We start from the raw sequence: 21461 nt of genomic DNA on the forward strand, positions 1-21461 counted from the left end.
ATCTTATAGCTTATGAACTTATTGAACACAAAATTGTGTAGTAGCGCAGTAGAAGCAAAGTTGTAGATAATCAAAAGTAGGTTCTTATTCGTCAAATTCGAAAACGAATATTTCAACGTGAAATAACCAAAAAATTAAGAACTATTCGGGGAAAACTCATTACAACTTTTTAAAGTCAAAATAAAATTGGTCCCTTTTTTGCAAAAAAAAATCGTGAAAATCTCCCCCTAATTACCACCCCAAATGAAATTAGTCGTTACCGTTTGACAATGTTATATTACTTATGTATTGTTTATATGATCTGTAAGTTTCATCGGTTCAAGGCGTTTATTTTTGAAAGGGCTGTAGTTGAAATGGCTTGAACGAGTCACTAATCACGAGTGTATGCAAATTTTGAACAGCCATATCTTAACTAATTTTTGTCTTACAGAAAAACAAAAAATTCCAAAATATTCAGAAAAGCAGAAGCTATATTTTCTTACTCTTTGAGATTTTTGGTATCACTAATAATTTTTAAGTTATTTTGAAAAAAAAATGCATTTTTTAAAATTCAAAAATAAGCATTTTGAACGATGAAACTTACATATCATATAAATAATACATAAATAAATTAACTTGAGAAGCGGTAATGATTAATTTCATTTAGAATTCTAATAAGGGATGATTTGCACGATTTTTTAACAAAAAAAGGGACCAACTTTATTTTGAGCATAACTTGCTTACTTTTACTGCCAGCAACTTTTTAAAAAATAAGAATAAAGCTTTTTAAAATACTTTAACAATTTGCAATGAACTTTTTCCGAAAAATACTTAATTTTTTGCTTATTTCACGTTGAAATATTCGACTTGGAATTTGACAAATAAGAACCTTCTTTTCATTAGCTACAACTCTGCTTTTACTGGGTCTACAGACTTCACGTACACCATTTTTTTTCACTTTTTTATAGGCTATATTTTTGGTAAGAATATTTTTTTAGATACAATAATTAATTTTTCAGTTATTTGTGAGTATGTATTTTGTAACTATCCAAAAACGTATTTGTTTTTTGAAAAACGAACCAATTCACTCGCAAATAACTCTAAAAGTATTGACTTAGTGAAAAAACTCATTAGAACAAAAGTTGCTTAGAATTAGTCAGTTTATCCCGTTCTGAGCTTATCTTGAACGTATGTCTTTTCACCCTCGAGAAGGGGTGAAACTCACCCCAAAGCAAAATCACACATCGGCACAATATCACTTTTTTTCTATAACATGTTAGCTATACGTATGCCAAATTTCATGTAAATCCAAGCCGTTCTTTAAAATTCGGAGCAAAAATCGTGAGTAAATGGTAAAACGATGTCTTTTAATGCAGAAATAAGATACCAACCAGTAGAAACAATCTCATACAAGCGAAGATTATATCTAGATTTCGTTACTTAGTACTCGTACTCACCGGTAATTCCCAATTAAGTGCCGCTTGCCAGATGTGAGCTGTACAGTCTCCGCTTCCTGTAAGAACTAAATCTTTCGCTGGATGAAACCTGATTGAATTTACGGAACCTGTGTGTCCTTGATACTGTAGCAAACATTTTGCACGATCTATGCTCCATAAACAAGCAGTATGATCTGAAATGTGCAATTATAAAAATAGGTAATCTGTGCATTTTTATACCAATTTAAAATATAAAGCTTCATGACCACAACTGGTTTCAGGCATCAACAACAGCACGACGCATGCGTGTTTCATTATTTCAGAAAATGTTTATATTACTGAATAAAGAATATAATACCCTTTCAAATGAACTATCGCCTGGATCCTATTCTCATTAAAAAAATCCTTGATTACGTCATCGCATCCAGATTAATTACGTCACTAGTATGATATATATGCCAAAAAGTCGTAAATTAAAAATAAAAATCAACCTGTTTTGGGGATTTCTAATAATGTTCTTTATTTAGCTAATAATGCATTTATCCGTTACTTTAGGACCTCACTTTATATAAAAGGTAGTCAGTTTTTATGTTCTTTAGTACTCAACTATTCTAAATGGGAAATAACCCACAATTTAACTAAAAATGATCTGTCCACAAGATGGTTCCTCCCAATGCCAATGTACAAGCTTTACACAAGTTTTGCAGTCAAATTACTACTAAAATGCTAAAAATAGCTTAATAACTTAAAAAAAAACCTAATAACGAGGTTTTGTGGAACTATAAGTATAATGTAAACTAGTGAATTCTTCCTTCTTCCTGGTCTGGTCAGTCATTTGTTTTTGTTCCTGTATTTTAAGCTGATGATGGCTCGTGATGAGCCAAAACGCGTCCTTGTATGACCTTTTAATATAACAATTTTGTGGTACTTCTTCGAGTTTTTTGTACTTCGTTACCTCGAGACCACATTTGAGAAATATGACCTCTCTTCATGATAGATAGAAAATATAGAATGGTAGAAAAATACAGATACTTCTCTTCATGATTGTATTAACGTTTCGAAGCCCAAATCGGATGTCGTTGTTAAAATAAAAAATATTACTAAATTAAACAAAGATGTTGTTGCTTAGTAAAAAATTCTTCTAATAATTTATTTATACTTACTCATTTATCTCGGCAATTCAGACATATATAATACATTTTCTGTGACACTGTGGTATTCGCTGACAGTTCTGAAGCCCTACAGGAGTTAATGAGCAGAATCGCAGAAGTCAGTCAGAGATACGGACTTTCACTAAACACTAAGAAAACCAAATGTATGATGATCTCTAAGAATGAACAGCAATTTGGACGAATCAGTGTGAATGGTCAACAAATAGAAAGAGTAAAAACATACACCTACCTTGGTACGAACGTCAATGAAAATTGGGACCATTCTATAGAAATCAAATGTAGAATAGAGAAAGCAAGATCTGCATTTAAAAAAATGGCAAAGTTGTTCAAATGTCATGATTTGTCGATACCCATAAAAGTCAGATTACTACGATGTTATATATTTCCTATACTGTTGTACGGAGTTGAGTCGTGGACTCTCACAGACGCCACCTGCAAGAAAATTGAGGCTTTTGAGATGTGGCTTTATCGTCGAATCCTGAAGATATCTTATACCGACCACATTACTAATGAGGGTGTTTTGCTGAGAATGAAAAAAGAAAAAGAGCTGTTAATCAAAATAAAAACAGCCAAAATCGAATACCTCGGTCACATCATGAGGAACAGTGAGAGGTATGGACTGTTGCAACTGGTCTTGCAGGGAAAAGTAGAGGGAAAGCGAGGACCAGGAAGGCGAAGGATTTCCTGGCTGAGAAATCTACGAACGTGGTTCAACACAACCACTACAAATCTTTTCAGAGCAGCAGTGTGCAAAGTGCAGATTGCTATGATGGTCGCCAACATCCGGAACGGATAGGCACTACAAGAAGAATAATACATTTTAAAGTAGAAGACTTTAAAATGATATTGCCAATATTTATGAGTTGCGTTCCTGGGACAACTTTACTGAAAGATAGTTGATTCAATTACATGAAGTCAACCCCAACTCAAGAATATCCGTCACAAAAAAATCATGGCATATATAGCCCGATCAAAGAACAATCTGCCCCAAAAAAATAAAGGAAGGATGACAATTTGGGAATATGTAGTTGAAAATGTCTATTATTATATAAGGAACAGTTTACAATTCTACATCCCCTCCATTTTTAAAAATGGAGGGGAATACCCCCCTCTCGAAGATGAAAAAAATACATTCAAAATAAGACCGGAATTGGATAAATGACTAATTCTAAACAACTTTTCTTCTATAGAGTTTTTTCACTAAGTCAATACTTTTAGAGTTATTTGAGCGTGAATATGTTCATGTTTAACAAAATAAAACATGTTCTTACACGGTTTTTCGGAGATAACTCAAAAAGTAAGTATTTTAGCGAAAAAAATATTTTTAGCAAAAATAGAGCCCATAAAAAATTGAAAAAAAAAATGGTGTATACATGAGGTCTGTAGACCCAGTAGAAGCAGAGTTGCAGCTAATGAAAAGTAGGTCCTCTTCGTAAAATTTCAAATCGAATATTTCAATGTGAAATAACCCAAAAACGGAACACTTTTAGGGGAAAGTTCATTTTAACTTTTTTAAAGTGTTTAAAAAAAGTTTAATTTTGTTTTTTCAAAAAACCTGTAATATTAAAATTAAGTGAATTACGCTCAAAATGTTGTTGGTCCCTTCTATTTTTTGGTAAAAAAATCGCGAAAATCACCCCCTAATTAGCATCATATATTAATTTTAACGTTACCACTTCACAAGTTACTTTGTCTATGTATTAATTATATGATGTGTAAGTTTCATCGGTTCAAAGTGCTTCGTTTTGAAAAAGCTGTAGTTAAAATGGCTTGAACGAGTAACTAATCACGACTTTTGGCAAATTTTGAACAGCCGTAGCATAACCAATTTTTGTCTAACAAGAAAACAAAAAATCAAAAATATTAAGGAAAGCAAAACGTACATTTTATTATTTTTTGAGATTTGTGGTATTCCTAATTGTTTTTAAGTTAATTCCATAAACAATTACGATTTTTTGCAAAATAAAAAAAAATGTTTTATTTTAAACCCAATTTTTTTCAAAACTGAGCACTTTGAACCAATGAAACTTATACATACATAATATAAATAATATATAAATAAAGTAACTTGTAAAGCGGTAATGATTAATTTTATTTGAGAAGCTATAAGGGGTGATTTTCACCATTTTTTTACCAAAAAATAAAAGAGACCAACAATATTTTGAGCGTAACTCACTTACTTTTAATGTTAGAAGTTTCTTTAAAAAACAAAAATAAACCCTTTTTTAAACACTTTAAAAAAGTTGTAATGAATTTTCCCCGAAAAGTGCTCCGTTTTTTGGTTATTTCACATTGAAATATTCGATTTGGAATTTGACGAAGAAGAACCTACATTTCATTAGCTGCAACTCTACTTCTACTAGGTCTGCAGACCTCGAGCATACACCATTTTTTTCAATTTTTTATAAGCTATATTTTTACTAATAATATTTTTTTCGCTAAAATACTTACTTTTTGAGTTATCTCCGAAAAACCGTCCAAAAACATTTTTTTTAGATGAACACATTCACTCGTAAATAACTCGAAAAGTATTGATTTAGTAACAAAACTCTATAGAACAAAAGTTATAGTATTTTTACTACAAAAACGTTATTACGTAGGTCGAAATTTTTGACGTAAGAGAACTGTCAAAACATTAGAATGTGACTTTTCATTATTGTCATGTTTATAAAAACATGGCAATAATGAAAAGTCACATTCTAATGTTTTGACAGTTCTCTTACGTCAAAAATTTTGACCTACGTAATAACGTTTTTGTAGTAAAAATACTATACTTAGAATTAGTCATTTTATCCAATTCCGGACTTATTTTGAACGTATATTTTTTCACCCCCGAGAAAAAAATTTTCACCCCGTATTTTCCAATTTTTGTAAAATGGAGGGGATGTACAATTGTAAACTTTTTCTTATATAATAATAGACAATTTCAACTACCTATTCCCAAATTTTCATCCTTCCTTTATTTTTTTGGAGGTTTTCGTAAAATTTGCGTTCCCTGATCGGGCTAATATGTAAATGATGTGTTTTCAATATGGCCTCATAGATCAGAATTGTTGGATACATTCCTAAATATTATAAACGATCAAGAAGAGACATGAGACAATAAAATTTACGATGGAAAAGGGATATAATAAGACCCTGCCTTTCCTCGATGTTTTAGTCTCAAAGAAGAATACTGAATAATATGAGACTTAAGTGTATAGAAAACCAACACACATCAACAGATATCTCAATTACACATCAAATCACAACATCAACGTTAAAAAGGGAATCATTAAATCCTTATGTTATAGAGCCAAAATTACTTGTTCTAACGAAAATTCATTTTTAGAAGAAAAACAATTGTTAACATCTGTTTTATTAAAAAATGCTTATCCTTTATCGTTTATAAATAAGGAATTGTCAAGATTGGATCAGAACAACTTAGAACGGGATCTTATAACATTCACAAGAAATAATACGAGGAAAATATCAATACCATATTATAAAAGGACTATCCAAGAAACTTAAAACAATAGGAAATAAATTCAACATTTCAACAATATTCAAAACAACAAACACATTGAGATCTATTCCATCTAAAACTAAACCTAACAATGAACCCGAATGAACAAAGAATTGTATTTATAAAATATCTTGTGAATACGAACAATTTTATTTAGGTGAAACATCAAGACCATGAAATGTTAGAATAAGTGAACATCAGTCTTATCTTAAAAATAAAGAATTTGATAGATCTCAAATATGTCAACACGCATGTGATAATGAACATATAGTTCAGTGGAGAGATTCAAGTATAGTCCTGAAAGAAGCAGATAGTAAAATGAGAAAAATCAAAGAAGCGGCTCTAATTATGCTAAATGAAACCAATTGTGTCGCAAATTCCCCCTTAGAATGCAGTAGGATGTGGTTACCCATACTAAAAGAGGAGTTCAATAGAAAGAAAATACCACGATTAGTAAGTCAATAAAATATCGAGTTAGTACATATTTTATATTTTAGTATTATTTATATATCTATATATTATTAATATTATTTATAATTTAAAATAACATATACATATTTAAAGTCAGAATTTGGTATTGGTTTTGAGAGTAAACTAAATGTAAGACCAAATACTTACGATGTCGGGATAGTATCACGACGTTTTTTCCTGGTTTTCCCTCGTGATCTACTATGGAATCTCTGAGAATTTTACTGTCACCATTGCATTTGGTTTTCTTTTTAAAGACAGATCACATGCTATGATTTTTTTGTCACGGATATTCTTAAGTTGGGGTTGATTTCATGTAATCAAATGAACTATCTTTCAGTAAAGTCGTCCCAGGAACGCAACTCATAAATATTGGCAATATCATTTTAAAGTCTTCTACTTTAAAATGTATAATGTATGTCTGAATTGCCGATATAAATGAGTAAGATTAAATAAATTATTAGAAGAATTTTTTACTAAGCAACAACATTTTTGTTTAATTTAGAAATATTTTCTATTTTGACAACGACATCCGATTTGGGAGTCGAAACGTTAATAAAATCAAGTTTTTAGTTAAATTGTGGCTTATTTCCCATTTAGAATAGTTGATTACAAAAATTACACAAGGAAATAGCTTCAGAACAACATTTAGTACTCATTATACTTTTTATTTCTTTTAAATCTTTATTATTCCTAAATAAAAATTATTATTATTTGAGGCGAGTGTGAAAGTGTTCAATTTTTTAATCCAAATTCAAAATTCATATGAAAAGATATAATCCTCTATCTACACAATCTTTCTTCTTCATTAAAAAAATGTTTTTTTGGCGATTCCGTATATAGAAATAAAAACCAAGTTTATTATGCTTAAAACTGACCTCTTGACTTATTTTATCCACTGTCGGCTGAATAGATACTTAAAAATTGTACACTAATTAAGTATGTACACTTGATTAAAATATCCGTTAAGTACCACTATCATGACCTTAAAACAATAGGAAGTGTATTATATTTTTGAAAAATATCGCTTCACAAAACCGAAACCTTTTATAACATTTGGCCTTGAAGACAAAAAACAATTGTAAGGTTTTATTTTAATTAAATAAAATAAATTTGTTGATTCATGAACAATCAAATGATTATATAGGACGTTCGTATCAGATTTATGTTAATAGAAATGTTAAGTGTGATAATTCAACACAAGACTGCTAAGTAGCACAGAAAATGTTTTTTACTAGAAAAATAAATTTAAACAATTATTCACATAAGCAATCGCTTCAATATCTGCAGTATCTCCTATTATCTCCTATCACATTGTATAACTAATTATGTTAATGTTTATGTAACTGAAAAGAGAACTGCATAAGCTTTCAAATGAGCTAGCACACTATCTCTATTCTCGTTAAAAAAATCATTGATTACGTCAACACGCCGATATGGGTAACGTTACTAGTATAATGTACATAACACAGTGTTTGAACTGCATTTGAGATAGTGGACCAATATAAAAGTTCCAGACATTAAAACCAGAAATCATAACAACATTAACAATGGCATGTAGAAAATATCTTTGAACTAGAACCTCCTACTTCTATCTCTCTTTTTAGGAGTTTACTAAAATAGCGAGCCCAGCCGAATGAGCTGAAAGTAGATAATCGGACTTAAGGGTCCGCACCGCGCCAAGGAATAGAACCGAACCGAACCCGCTACCTACATGCACAGACAAGGCGATTGCAGATACGCGGTACGAATGGGTTATTATTTTTATAAGTTTTTGGATATGTATTTAAAACATATAATTTAACCTAAAATATTTATTTTAATATTTATAGTGCTAAATATTTCATGTGTATCTATTTATGGTTAATGATGATTGGCATTATATATAATATTATGTATATTGTTCTAAAGCTATTTTTTGTGGCGTTTGTGTAATTTATTATTCTAAATGGGAAATAAGCCACAATTTAACTTAAAAAATTATTTTGTTAACGTTTCGACCTCCATTTCGGACGTCGTTGTCAAAATACACAGTATTAATAAATTAAACAAAAATGTTGTTGCTTAGTAAAAAATAAAATAAATAAAATAAAAACGAAATAAAAGTTAATAAAATAATTTTTTAAGTTAAATTGTGGCTTATTTCGTATTTAGAATAATAATAAATTACATAAACGCCACAAAGAAATAGCTTCAGACAATATTTTAGGTGGAAAAATATGTTTTAAATAGGTACGTATCCATAAACTTATAAAAATAAAATAATCTATTCGTACCGCATATGCACAAAAAGCTAGAAGAATCTGCAAATTCTGCAATCGCCTTCTGCATGTAGTCACGTCCACGTCGGTTCGGTTCTATTCCTTGGCGCGATCGCGATGCGGACCCTTAAATAGGAACCGGTCCTAATACCTGATACTGACCTAGAGGTGGGCTAGAAGTATTTGCAATCATGTAACCGATCGTAATTTTTATCTGTGATTGTGATTTAAGAGAGCAACAAAATAGTCGTATTTTAAACTCCTAATTAAAAATGTTCAAAAACATTAACAGGTGTTATTATTTTGTCTACGTCATGATTATAAAATTAGGTCTGTTAGAATGAGAAACAATTGTATTCAAAAAGTAGTTTTTGTAATGAAAATAATATTGCATTAATAAATAATTTGATGTTTTTTTCATTGTCTTAATTGTTATTAGAAAATCTAACAAGAGCATAGGCGCCAAATTTCGGGCCAATGCTTCCTCAATGCATTCATTTTTTTCGAATTTTAAGAAAATAATAAGTATTTTTGAAAAATATAAACGCGGAATGAAATATTACATTACTACCGAGGGCCGAAAGTCCATTAGAATAAAAAAGTGTCATTTGAATGAGATATTTGAAATTAAAAATCACACTCAATTTTCTCTTCTTTTTACCGCTGTAACTTATTAAAATACACATTATAGAAGTTTTCAAAGACTTACAGCACTCGGTAATTATGTAATTTTTTATTCTGCGTTTAAATTTTTCAAAAATACTTACTAGTTTTCTTACAATTCGAAAGAAATAAATGCATTTAAAAAGCATTTTCCCGAAATTTTGCGCCTACCCTCTTAAAAACGAAATACAAAGTAAACTTTAAATACCAGTATTTGCTACAAATACTACAGACAAAAATCACAATGAATAAAATATCACTGTATCGTAATTTAGCCTACCTCTAGACTCGTTCGGCTGATTTAAAACAGACTGAAATGGTAAATGTAGGCGGGCTTTTGCATTTGCGTAGCTTAGTTCAGAATCCAGCAGTCGACTGAAATATTGGGCTTCCTATAATATAATAATTATTTGAAAATATTTTGTTGGCCAACCGCCTAGAGCCGAAATATATGTATTGGCTATGATCCCTTTAAAGATCGCTGGACCTGTATATGCCAAAACTCATAATTTAAATGCTCGGAAAAATGAATTTATTCCATAATTTTACCCCTCACTGTATAGTATATATTCTTTTGCACTTAGTTGTGTTGATTGCGTTTTCCACTGAAATGCAAACAAAGTTTTGATAAAGTTTGTCTCGCCACGACTACTTTGTCTATTAGACCAGACTTTATCGCCGCCCCCGTTAGGTAAATTATTTCGGTTCGTTTTGTTGCATAAACTTACTCAAAAAGAGGTCCTTATAACAAATTCACAGGGTGCCGGGAGGTGCCGCTGTCGGAAAATTGTTATAACAATAATTTTTTTAAACAAATTTAAAAAATCAATTTTTTCAATTCATATTTTTTTTTAATTCTTTGGGTCATTATGAGCAAAAAATGTCTCTTGTGATTTTTCTCTAAAATTGATTGTTGTCGAGTTATACGCGATTTCAAATTTGAAAAACGCGAAAATGTCCATTTTCAAGGTTTAATAATTACTCGGTTAAAAATTATTATTATGAAAGTCCGAAAGTGGCTAGATAAAAGTTTAAAGCCCCCCCTCTACATGATCCCGAAGAAATTTGTGTCATTAATTTATTCCTAAGCTGTTATTTTTAAATATCATCAATGAGCGCGCTAATAGCGTATTGAGGCGGCCGTCAATGTGAGTGCGAAAGAGATGCACCATTCCGGCAGTTCAATGGTGCATCTTACTCGCACTCACATTGACGGCCGCCTCAATACGCCGTTAGCGCTCAATGAATTAAAAATAACAGCTTAGTAATAAATTAACGACACAAACTTCTTCAAGATCATGTAGGGATGGGGCTTTAAACTTTGATTTAGTCACTTTCTAACTTTCATAATAATAATTTTTAACCGAGTTATTAAGCCTTGAAAATGGCCATTATCGCGTTTTTCAAATTTTAAATCGTGTATAACTCGACAACAATTAATTTTAGAGAAAAACCGCAAGAGACCTTTTTTGTTCATAATGACCCAAAGAATCTAAAGAAAAAATTGTACGAAGCGAAAAAATTGATTTTTTGAATTTGTTTAAAAAAATGTTTAAACAATTTTCCGACTACGGCACCTTGTGGATGTGTTATAAGGACCTCTTTTGAGTAAGTTTGTGCAAAAAAAATGAATCGGAATAATTTACCTAACGGTAGCGACGATACAGCCTGGTCTATATTTAAATTTTATTATTAATCCTTCTTTTTAATTGATTTATGTCCCAATGTAGACATATAGTGAAGCATCGCACCTCGAAAGGCACATTTCCGCGATGCTCGTCAGGCACACCGCCGCACACATCGCCACAAATTGCATACCCGCCATGGTAGAACATATCGCATCGCGGCAAGGAGCCTGGCGAGGTGCGAGCCTTAACTATATTTCTACCTTCAGAGTCAATTTGATAAGTCTTCAATTGGTATTAGTTTAACGCTTGCTAATGCATTTATTTAAAAGAAAATATTGAAGTTTAATAAGGTCTTTGTACTTACTGTCCAGAAATTGAAATCAGGAGAGGAGTTCGGCAGGGATGTATTATGTCTCCATTACTCTTTAATGCATATAGTGAAGCCATTTTTGAAGAAGCATTGCTATCTCAAAGTGAAGGAATAATAATTAACGGAAGATCTATTAAAAACATAATATATGCAGATGACACCGTGATTATGGCAAGCTCTGCTGAACAACTCCAACTACTACTAAACAAAACAAACAATTTCTGTGAAGAATATGGACTAAAAATGAATATAAAAAAGACCAAATACATAATAATAACTAAGAAAACAAACATACAAACAAGCATACATTTGGGAAATGTACCGATAGAAAGGGTTGATAAATAATAAATACAAATACCTAGGAACCTGGATTTCAGAGAAAAATCATCAAACAACAGAAATAAGGACCAGGATAGAAATAGCAAGAAATGCGTTTGTAAAAATGACAACAGTTCTCTGCAACAAATACCTTAGCTTAGAACTGAGAGTAAGAGCTTTGAGATGCTACGTGTTGTCGATACTACAATATGTTGAAAGCTGGACATTAAAGCAAGAATACATAAATAAGCTACAGTCATTTGAAATGTGGTGTTACAGAAGGATCATTAGAATAGCATGGACACAGAGGAAAACGAACACGGAAGTATTGCGAGAAATGGGTAAAGAATGCGAAATAATAAACACAATAAAAATAAGAAAGTTACAATATCTGGGACACGTAATGAGGGGACCGCGATATGAAATGCTAAGACTGATAATACAGGGAAAGATAAGAGGCGGAAGGAGTATAGGAAGAAGGAGAGTGTCATGGTTAAAGAGTTTAAGGGACTGGTTTAAATGCAGTTCTATAGAACTCTTTAGAGCAGCGGTGGATAAAGTAAAGATAGTGATGATGATATCCAACCTCCGATTAGGAGACGGCGGAGAAATACTTACCGGCGGAAGCACTTCCAACCACAGGGACACCAGGTCTGGCTACAGATACTTCCCAAATACCATCCTTGTGTCCAACGTACTCTTTCAACAAGGCACAAGCAAACTGTGGAGCTTTGAAACTTGAAACGATTTTGCTAGTTTGAGCTTTTAATATGTGAGCGGTTTTGTTCTTCTGGGTAGCTGAACTCACTAAAATAATATTTTAAATAATGTACATTTATTAAAAAAAAGTAAATCTATACAAAGTTCATGTAATATGATAAATATTGGACCAGGGCGGATCTGTTTTGAGGTGGCATTCTGATTTTTGCAGAAAAAGTTGTGATAACTTCAATAATAATAATTGAAGTATCCTCACTCTCAAATAGGTGGAGAATATTTATAACGTAATATTTAAACATTTAAACATTTAAAAACTCCTAAAAACGTCGTTTTTTTGTTCTACTTTCCTTGTTTATACCTTTAAAACGGTTCATTCGCAGTAAACGAAATGTAACGAAATAAAATAACGATAATTGAATTTTGTATAAGATATGCCCGGTTAAAAATGTTTTAATTTATTACTCTTGTCGCAAAATAGCAATGAATACAAAAAAATGGGAATACAAGCCATTTTTTTTCAATGTTTTTCAACCACTTATGACCTTTATAATTCGCCTAGAGAATCTTCATAATATAGTAAAATAGTTCAAGAAATTTCATTAAAATCGATTTAATAAATTTAGCATAAAAATTTTACAATCTAAATTAAAAAAAATTGCAATTGTTAAGAAGTAATATAAGTATAGAAGTTTGCCAATTTTTTTACATATAAAAAAGCATTGCATCTATCTACCGTATTTTTAGGGCAGTCAATGAGGGTATTTGGCTCCGAATTCCATCCTACTACATCGATTTACTTGATATTTTCACAGTGGGTAGGGAGTAGCTCAAGAAACAAAGTCTACCCTATGCTGATGTGCGCTTTTATCTTGGGGTGGTTCCCACCCCTTCTCAGGGGGTGAAAAATGTTTAGGTTAAAATAGCCACGGAAGAGGCTAGAGAACCTAATTTTAAGCCAAAACTGTTCTATAATTATTTTTTGAAAACTCTATACTTTTTGAGTTATTCGTGGTTGAAAATTGGCCATTTTCATTGAAAAATAACACCTTTTCGGACGGATTTTTGCGACTACCTTAAAAACTATGCATCTAACAAAAAAAACTATATAAAATATTTCTGTAAGTTATAAAAAAACAAAGAGATTCGTTCCTTCATAAATCTTCTAGTTAAAATACAAAGAGGGATATGGTAGGTAAGAAGAGTTTTTTTTTTTGCTGCATGATCAAATCGGTGTATTCAACTTGAAATAACAGAGAAACTGTCGATTTTAGATGTATAATGATACTAACAACTTTTGTAGTGCTTGAAAAGACCTTTAAAATGAGCAATACTAAATGTCGATTATGAACGACATATGTCGATTATGTCATACTTTCAAACTAAGCGCGATATTCTGCAAAAAAGTTGATGACTAATGTATTTTAAGAAGAAATGAAAAGTATATTTAACCCCTCATCCATCAGAATTTAAATACAACGTTTCCTTCTACAATACTTTTTATTATAGTGTTATTTTTATGTTCAAAATTGAAATGAATGGTTTTTGAAAAAAATAAGATCAAATTAAAGAGCTCATTTTTAAATTTCTTAAAAATCTTCCTTTTCATCCATGTAACTCGAAAAAGATAAGAGATACCAAAAAAAGATACCACACAAAAATGTAGCGCTTTTTTAGATAACAATTTCCTTTTTATTTTTCATTACTGTATCTCTTATTATTTTTAAGTTACATGGAGAAAAAGGAAGATTTTTAAGAAAATTTAAAAATGCTCTCTATAATTTGATATATTTTTTCAAAAACCATTCATTTTACACTCGTCCAACTTTTTGAACATATAAATAACACTATAATAAAAGGTATTGTGGAAGGAAAATGATGCATTTACATTTTGGTGGACGGGGGTTAAAATTACTTCTCATTTTTTCTTAAAATACATTAGTTATCAATTTTGTTTGCAGCATAACTCGCTTAGTTTTAATGTACTGGACCTTTAATATAGCTCATTTTAAAGGTCTTTTTAAGCACTACAAAAGGTATTAGTAGCATTATACAACTAAAATCGACCGTTTCTCTGTGATTTCAAGTTGAATACACCAATTTGAGAATGTACCAAAAAACAAACTATTTTCACCTACCATATCTCTTTTTGTATTATAACTAGAAGATTTATGAAGGCAAGTGTCTCTTTGTTTTTTTTTATAACCTACAAAAATGTTTAATATAGTTTTTTAGTTAGATGCATAGTTTTTAAGGTATTCGCAAAAAACCGTTCGAAAAGGTATTATGTTTCAATGAAAATGGCCAATTTTCAACCACGAATATCTCAAAAAGTATTAAGTTTTGAAAAAAAATATAGAACAGTTTTTGCTTAGAATTAGGTTTTCTAGCGAATTCCGTGGTAATTTTAAACAAAAAATTTTCCACCCCTAAGAAGGGGTGGGAACCACCCCCAAGATAAGAGCACACATCGGCATAGGGTAGACTTTGAGTTAGGAGATAAGTAGAGTGTAGGCCCAAAATTTCATTAAAATCCATGCAGTAGGATAGAATTCGGAGGTAATATCCTATTCTTGCTCCCATTGACTGGCGTATTTATAAAAATTGAAATCGGATAATTTGGGCAGCCTCAGGAATGTTTTCAACTTATATAAACATTTTTTTTTGGCTAGGCGCATTTTTAAGAAAAACAGTTGATTATATCGAACAGTGGTTCCTGAAATACAACTGGTCAAAGTTGGCAGACATTTGCGACGAAGTTATATGACGCCCCATAGTGTCTTACCAGCGATTTTTCTAAAGGTTGCTGTGTCTATCATCTCTGATGTGTCTAGCAATATTTTCTTTCTTTCTATGCCAGTTCGTGTTTCTGTGGCATATGTCATTATTGGTCTGATGACTGTTTTTCTGCCCTTTCTGTCTTTCCTGATATTTTTATTTCACCATATAGTTTCATTCATTCAACCTGCGGCTCTATTTGCTCTATTTACTTGATCTTCCACTTCTGTTTCCAGCTTTAAGTAGCTAGATAATGTACTGACTAGATATTTAAACTCCATAAGTTGTTCTATTATCTGACCTTCCAGCTACAATTTACAACTTAATAGATTTGCTGTTATAGCCATATTATATTGTCTTTTTGCAGGGCGGGTATATTAAATTGGTACAGCATACGTCGTAAATTATACGTTGTAAATTATCTTTACTTTGAGATATTAGTATTGCCTCGGATGCATAGCGGATTATTTGAAGTTGGTTTTCTCCCATTTGACATCCTTTTTTTTTAGTTCATACTTTTTTTATTATTTAATCCATGAACAGGTTAAACAATAGAGGACTCAGGGAATTCCCCTAACTTATCCCGTTGTCAGCTTCAATTGAGTCAGCTGGTGCTTCTTCTGCTTTTATTTTGATTGTGTTGTTCTGGTCGTTTTGATTATTCCTAGAGGTATCTCTCTTACGTACAATAAGTGGATAACTTCCTTTAATTTGACCCTGTCAAATGCTTTCTTAAGGTCCACGAATCATAAATATGCCGGTTTGTTGTATTCCAACGATTTCTCTTGAACTTGTCTCATTATCAATAGAGCGTCGGTGTATGATCTTCCCGAACTAAAAAGTTGTTGCTCTTCTGCTAGTGTTATAATTTCATTCAGTTTATTTGTTATCATATTACCTTGGTTGTTAATTTTAATGTTGCGAATTCCTCTGAAATTCTTTGGGTCAGATTTGTCGCCCTTTTCAAAAAGGTAAGTACCCCAGGCTGTGGGTGAAAAAACGTGATATAATTAAGGAATTTTTGAAACCTATCAGGTGTTGTAAAGGACGATGCCAGAAATAACTTCTACTAAAATGTAACCAAAAATATTGTGCGCTTTTTTTTTAATTGCGATTTTCATTTGTTAAATTTGCAATTTTTATTGATTTTTAATTTTGTAGCTAAGGATATTGATTTTAGAGAAAAACTTTTTAAGAGAAAGTTGTAGTAAATTAAAAAACCTACAATTTGAGCTATGGCAAGTTTAATTTCGTTAATTGGTTATTGCAAAACAGCCTGCGAAAGGTCCAAAATGGCCGTTTTTTACAACTGCATTATTTATTGTACAAATGATTTTTTTTTATTTTTTAAAGCTTTAAAATGAAGATCTTTCAATTCCAAACATAAAAAAAATTGTAAAGCCAGATTAACGAATTTGTTGCTTAGATATTATAAATTGTTTATCCCAAGAGGTCAAATGTCGAAGGCTATACCTTTTTGAAAAAAAAAATCGTAGAAAGTTGGTGAAACATCCAATCTCGTTCTAAAGAGTTATATTTTCATATTCTGATGTAAATAAATGCGTAAAACATTTCTAAACCTCTAATTTTTGGATTTGAAAATAAGGGGGCAAATTTCGTTAAAAACATTTAGAGCTGAAGCGGCCCTGTACATCCTATGAGTTTTTAACTTACATATTATTGTTGCTGAAGATGAAACAAAGATTTATAAAAAAATAAAAAATTTCTACGACCAACTGAAGCCGAGATAATTTTTGGGTTTGAAAATAAGGGGGCAAATTTCGTTATAAACATTTAGAGCTGAAGCGGCCATGTACATCCTATGAGTTTCTAACTTACAGATTATTGTTGCTGAAGACAGAACGAAGATTTATAAAAAAATAAAAATTTTCTACAGCCAACGGAAGCCGAGATAATTATTTTTTTTCTTAAATCATAGTACCTTTATTTATAACAATTAAGAAATTATTTTAGAGTCATTGACTAAAGAAAGACTTATATTATCTTAAAATGAAAATTATTATAAAACATAATTAATTACATTTAATTATTAAAAATTATTTTTTAAGTCGGTGCTTTTGCAAGCGGCCGAATTTTGCAAATCGACCGGCTCGCTTCAAATCCGCGCGCTCGGAAAATTTTTACGTAACTTGTATTACATTTTGACAGAAAACAATTTAATAATAATATTACCATTATAATATACAGTCTATTTACCACTGTATTTGTTTTTCTTGTTAAACTTTTATATGTGAAATCCAAAAAGAATAGTCACTACAAGAAGAAAAAGTTTTATATTGTATATTATAGTAAGAAGTAACATTATTATTATTATCTTTATATAACAATGAAAAAATTAAAAATATAGTTATACATTTCATATATATTTATCATTTTTGTAATATTATTTCTTCAGAAATGAAATTTCACATATAAAAGTTTATCAAGAAAAACAAATATCGTGGTAAATAGACTGTATATTATAACGGTAATATGTATTATTAAATTGTTTTCTGTCAAAATTTAATACAAGTTACGTAAAAATTTTCCGACCGCGCGGATTTGAAGCGAGCCGGGCGATTTGCAAAATTCGGCCGCTCGCAAAAGCACCGATTTAAAAATAATTTTGAATAATTAAATGTAATTATATTTTATAATAATTTTTATTTTAAGATAATATAAGTCTCTCTTTAGTCAATGACTGTAAAATAATTTCTTAATTTTTATAAATAAAGGCACTACGACTTAAGAAAAAAAAATAATTATCTCGGCTTCAGTTGGCTGTAGAAAATTTTTATTTTTTTATAAATCTTCGTTGTGTCTTCAGCAACAATAATCTGTAAGTTAGAAACTCATAGGATGTACAGGGCCGCTTCAGCTCTAAATGTTTATAACGAAATGTGCCCCGTTATTTTCAAACCCAAAAATTATCTCGGCTTCAGTTGGTCGTAGAAATTTTTTATTTTTTTATAAATCTTTGTTTCATCCTCAGCAACAATAATCTGTAAGTTAAAAACTCATAGGATGTACAGGGCCGCTTCAGCTCTCAATGTTTTTAACGAAATTTGCCCCCTTATTTTCAAATCCAAAAATTAGAGGTTTAGAAATGTTTTACGCATTTATTTACATCAGAATATGAAAATATAACTCTTTAGAAGTAGATTGGATGTTTCACCAACTTTCTACGATTTTTTTTCAAAAAGTTATAGCCTTCGACATTTGACCTCTTGGGATAAACAATTTATAATATCTAAGCAACAAATTCGTTAATCTGGCTTTACAATTTTTTTTTTATGTTTGGAATTGAAAGATCTTCATTTTAAAGCTTTAAAAAATAAAACAAATCATTTGTACAATAAATATTGCAATTGTAAAAAACGGCCATTTTGGACCTTTCGCAGGCTGTTTTGTAGTAACCAATTAACGAAATTAAACTTGCCATAGCTCAAATTGTAGGTTTTCTAATTTACTACAACTTTCTCTTAAAAAATTTTTCTCTAAAATCAATATCCTACGCTACAAAATTAAAAATCAATAAAAATTGCAAATTTAACAAATGAAAATCGCAATTAAAAAAAAAGCGCACAATATTTTTGGTTACATTTTAGTAGAAGTTATTCCTGGCATCGTCCTTTACAACACCTGATAGGTTTCAAAAATTCCTGAATTATATCCTGAAATCGACCTATTTTTTACACACAGCCTGGGGTAAAGGCCCTTTTCATAAATGAGGAGAGGTAAGATGCGTGAGCTCCATTCTTGTGGTATTCTGTTTTGTCCTGTTATTTTTTTGGAGTAGTTTTAATATGTAGTTGTTTGGCCTGACCTGTCCTCCGTTCTTTAGGAGTTCGTTCTGTATTCTGTCTGTCATCTGATCATTTTCTATTTTTTTTTTAATTATATAAATGCAAAAGCAATTCACACAAGTTATTATAATTACAATGTAGTAGGAAAATCCAAATAAGAAAGAAAAACCTAAAATCAAACCACACAACACACAAAACAATATTAGCCGTACACGCAGTACTAGTTAGATCTTCTTGTTTCTAATATTTTAATAGACACTTTGGAATCTTCTTGTTTTCTTTCGTTTCTTTCTTATCTCTGGTTAAATAATAATATGTATATGAGCACTACAGGCCTAGCAGGCCCATGGTTTGGTCCATATTCTCTTCCATTCTCGCTTATCGTTAACTTTCCTTTTCCACTTGGTAATGTTAAGTTTTGTCATGTCTTCTTTGACCTCATTGCTTCATCCTGACTTCGGTCTTCCCCTTTTTACTGCTAACACACTAGATATTATCATTTTTGGGACTCTCGCTGAACTCATTCTCTGGACGTGACCCAGCCATCTAATTTGTTGATCTCTTGTTACTGCTAGTATATTAGGTTCATGATAAAGCTCTGAGAGCTCCTTGTTTGTTCCTCGAATCCATTGTCCAGTTACGATCTTCCTACCAAAGTGTTTGCACAGCGCTTTTCGCTCCCAAACTAATAGCATTTCTTGCTGATTTTTTTATGTGGCCCATGTCTCAGACGCATAAGTTACGATTGGCATTATTACGGTTTTGTAGGTTCTTAACTTTGCTCCTCGTGATATACAGTAAGCATCAAAATTAACGCACCACCTTAAAAATGGGACTTTTTTGATGTCTCGTATTTCCTAAACCTGTTGTCCGATTTGAGTGATTTTTTAGTATATTATAGCTTTATTCTTTATAGTCCAGAAAGCCACTGCGCATCCGCTAGGAAAAATATTCTAATTCGGATTTTTTGCACAATCTTACTCAAAAAGGACTCCTTTTAACAAATTTGCATGTTGCCAGGACCAAAAGGTGGTCAAAAATTTTTTAAACGTTTTTTTTTGTTTTTTTCCTAAAATTATTTTTTTTGCATGGAAAATTTTTTTTTTATTTTTTGGATCATTTCAAACAGAAAAGGTCTTTAGTGACTTTTCTCTAAAAATGATAGTTTTTGACATATAAGCGATTAAAAATTGAAAAATTGCGAAATCGGCCATTTTTAACCCTCAAAAACTATGTGAAAAACTGAAAATTTAAATGTTGCCAAAGTAGGTAGATACTCTTTAAACATCGATTGATGAAGTCCCAAAGAGTTTTTTGTAATACAATATTCAAAACTCCTTTGTTTTTTAATTTCTAATCAAGCGTGCGCGACACTATTTTCCATCGACAGTATGGTGCAAATGAAAGGAATAAATTCGTTATTTCGTAAACCGGCGACTTTAAGGAAAAATCCCGAAACAGGTCGATTTTTGTTTTTAAGTTATGATATTGTGGCATATATGGTATACTAATGATGTCATCCATCTGGGCGTGATGACGTAATCGATGATTTTTTTAAATAAGAATAGGGGTCGTGTGCTAGCTCATTTGAAAGGGTCTTCAATTTTCTATTCAGTAATATAAACGTTTATATAATTATTTATCCTTCTACTTCTTTTTTTGTCAAATAATTTAAATTAATAAAAATTTTTTGGATACCCTGTATAAATAATTATATAAATGTTTACACTACTGAATAGAGAATTGAAGAACCTTTCAGATGAGCTACCACACGACCCCTATTCTCATTTAAAAAAATCATCGATTACGTCATCACGCCCAGACGGATGACGTCACTAGTATACCATATATGTCACAATATCATAACTTAAAAATAAAAATCGACCTGTTTCGGGTTTTTTCCTTAAAGTCGCCGGTTTACGAAATAACGAATTTATTCCTTTCATTTGCACCATACTGTATACACATGTAACAGTGTCGCGCACGCGTGATTAGAAATTAAAAAACAAAGGAGTTTTGAATATTGTATTGCAAAAAACTCTTCGAGATTTTATCAATAGATGTTTAAAGAGTATCTACCTACTTTGGCAACATTTAAATTTTCAGTTTTTCACATAGTTTTTGAGGGTTAAAAATGGCCGATTTCGCAATTTTTCAATTTTTAATCGCTTATATGTCAAAACCTATCATTTTTAGAGAAAAGTCACTAAAGACCTTCTCTGTTTGGAATGATCCAAAAAACCTAAAAAAAACTTTCTTCCGTGCAAAAAAATAATTTTAGGAAAAAAACAAAAAAAAAACGTTTAAAAAATTTTTGACCACCTTTTGGTCCTGGCAACATGCAAATTTGTTAAAAGGAG

At 31.0% G+C, this 21461-nt stretch overlaps 1 protein-coding gene across 2 annotated transcripts in view; it reads right to left on the bottom strand.

Annotated features, from left to right (window-relative positions):
* The window catches only part of LOC126889693 (WD repeat-containing protein 37), a 76390-nt gene that overhangs the window by 35595 nt on the left and 19334 nt on the right, over positions 1 to 21461 (bottom strand). For both annotated transcript variants that reach the window (XM_050658218.1, XM_050658219.1), the window contains exons 3-4: positions 12419 to 12607; positions 1437 to 1609 (exon numbers count right to left, since the gene is read on the bottom strand). In XM_050658218.1, the coding sequence (XP_050514175.1) occupies positions 1437 to 1609; positions 12419 to 12607 (362 nt within the window). The remainder of the gene's footprint in view (positions 1 to 1436; positions 1610 to 12418; positions 12608 to 21461) is intronic.

The sequence above is a fragment of the Diabrotica virgifera genome, chromosome 8 (genome assembly GCF_917563875.1).
Source record: "Diabrotica virgifera virgifera chromosome 8, PGI_DIABVI_V3a".
Taxonomy (NCBI): domain Eukaryota; kingdom Metazoa; phylum Arthropoda; class Insecta; order Coleoptera; family Chrysomelidae; genus Diabrotica; species Diabrotica virgifera.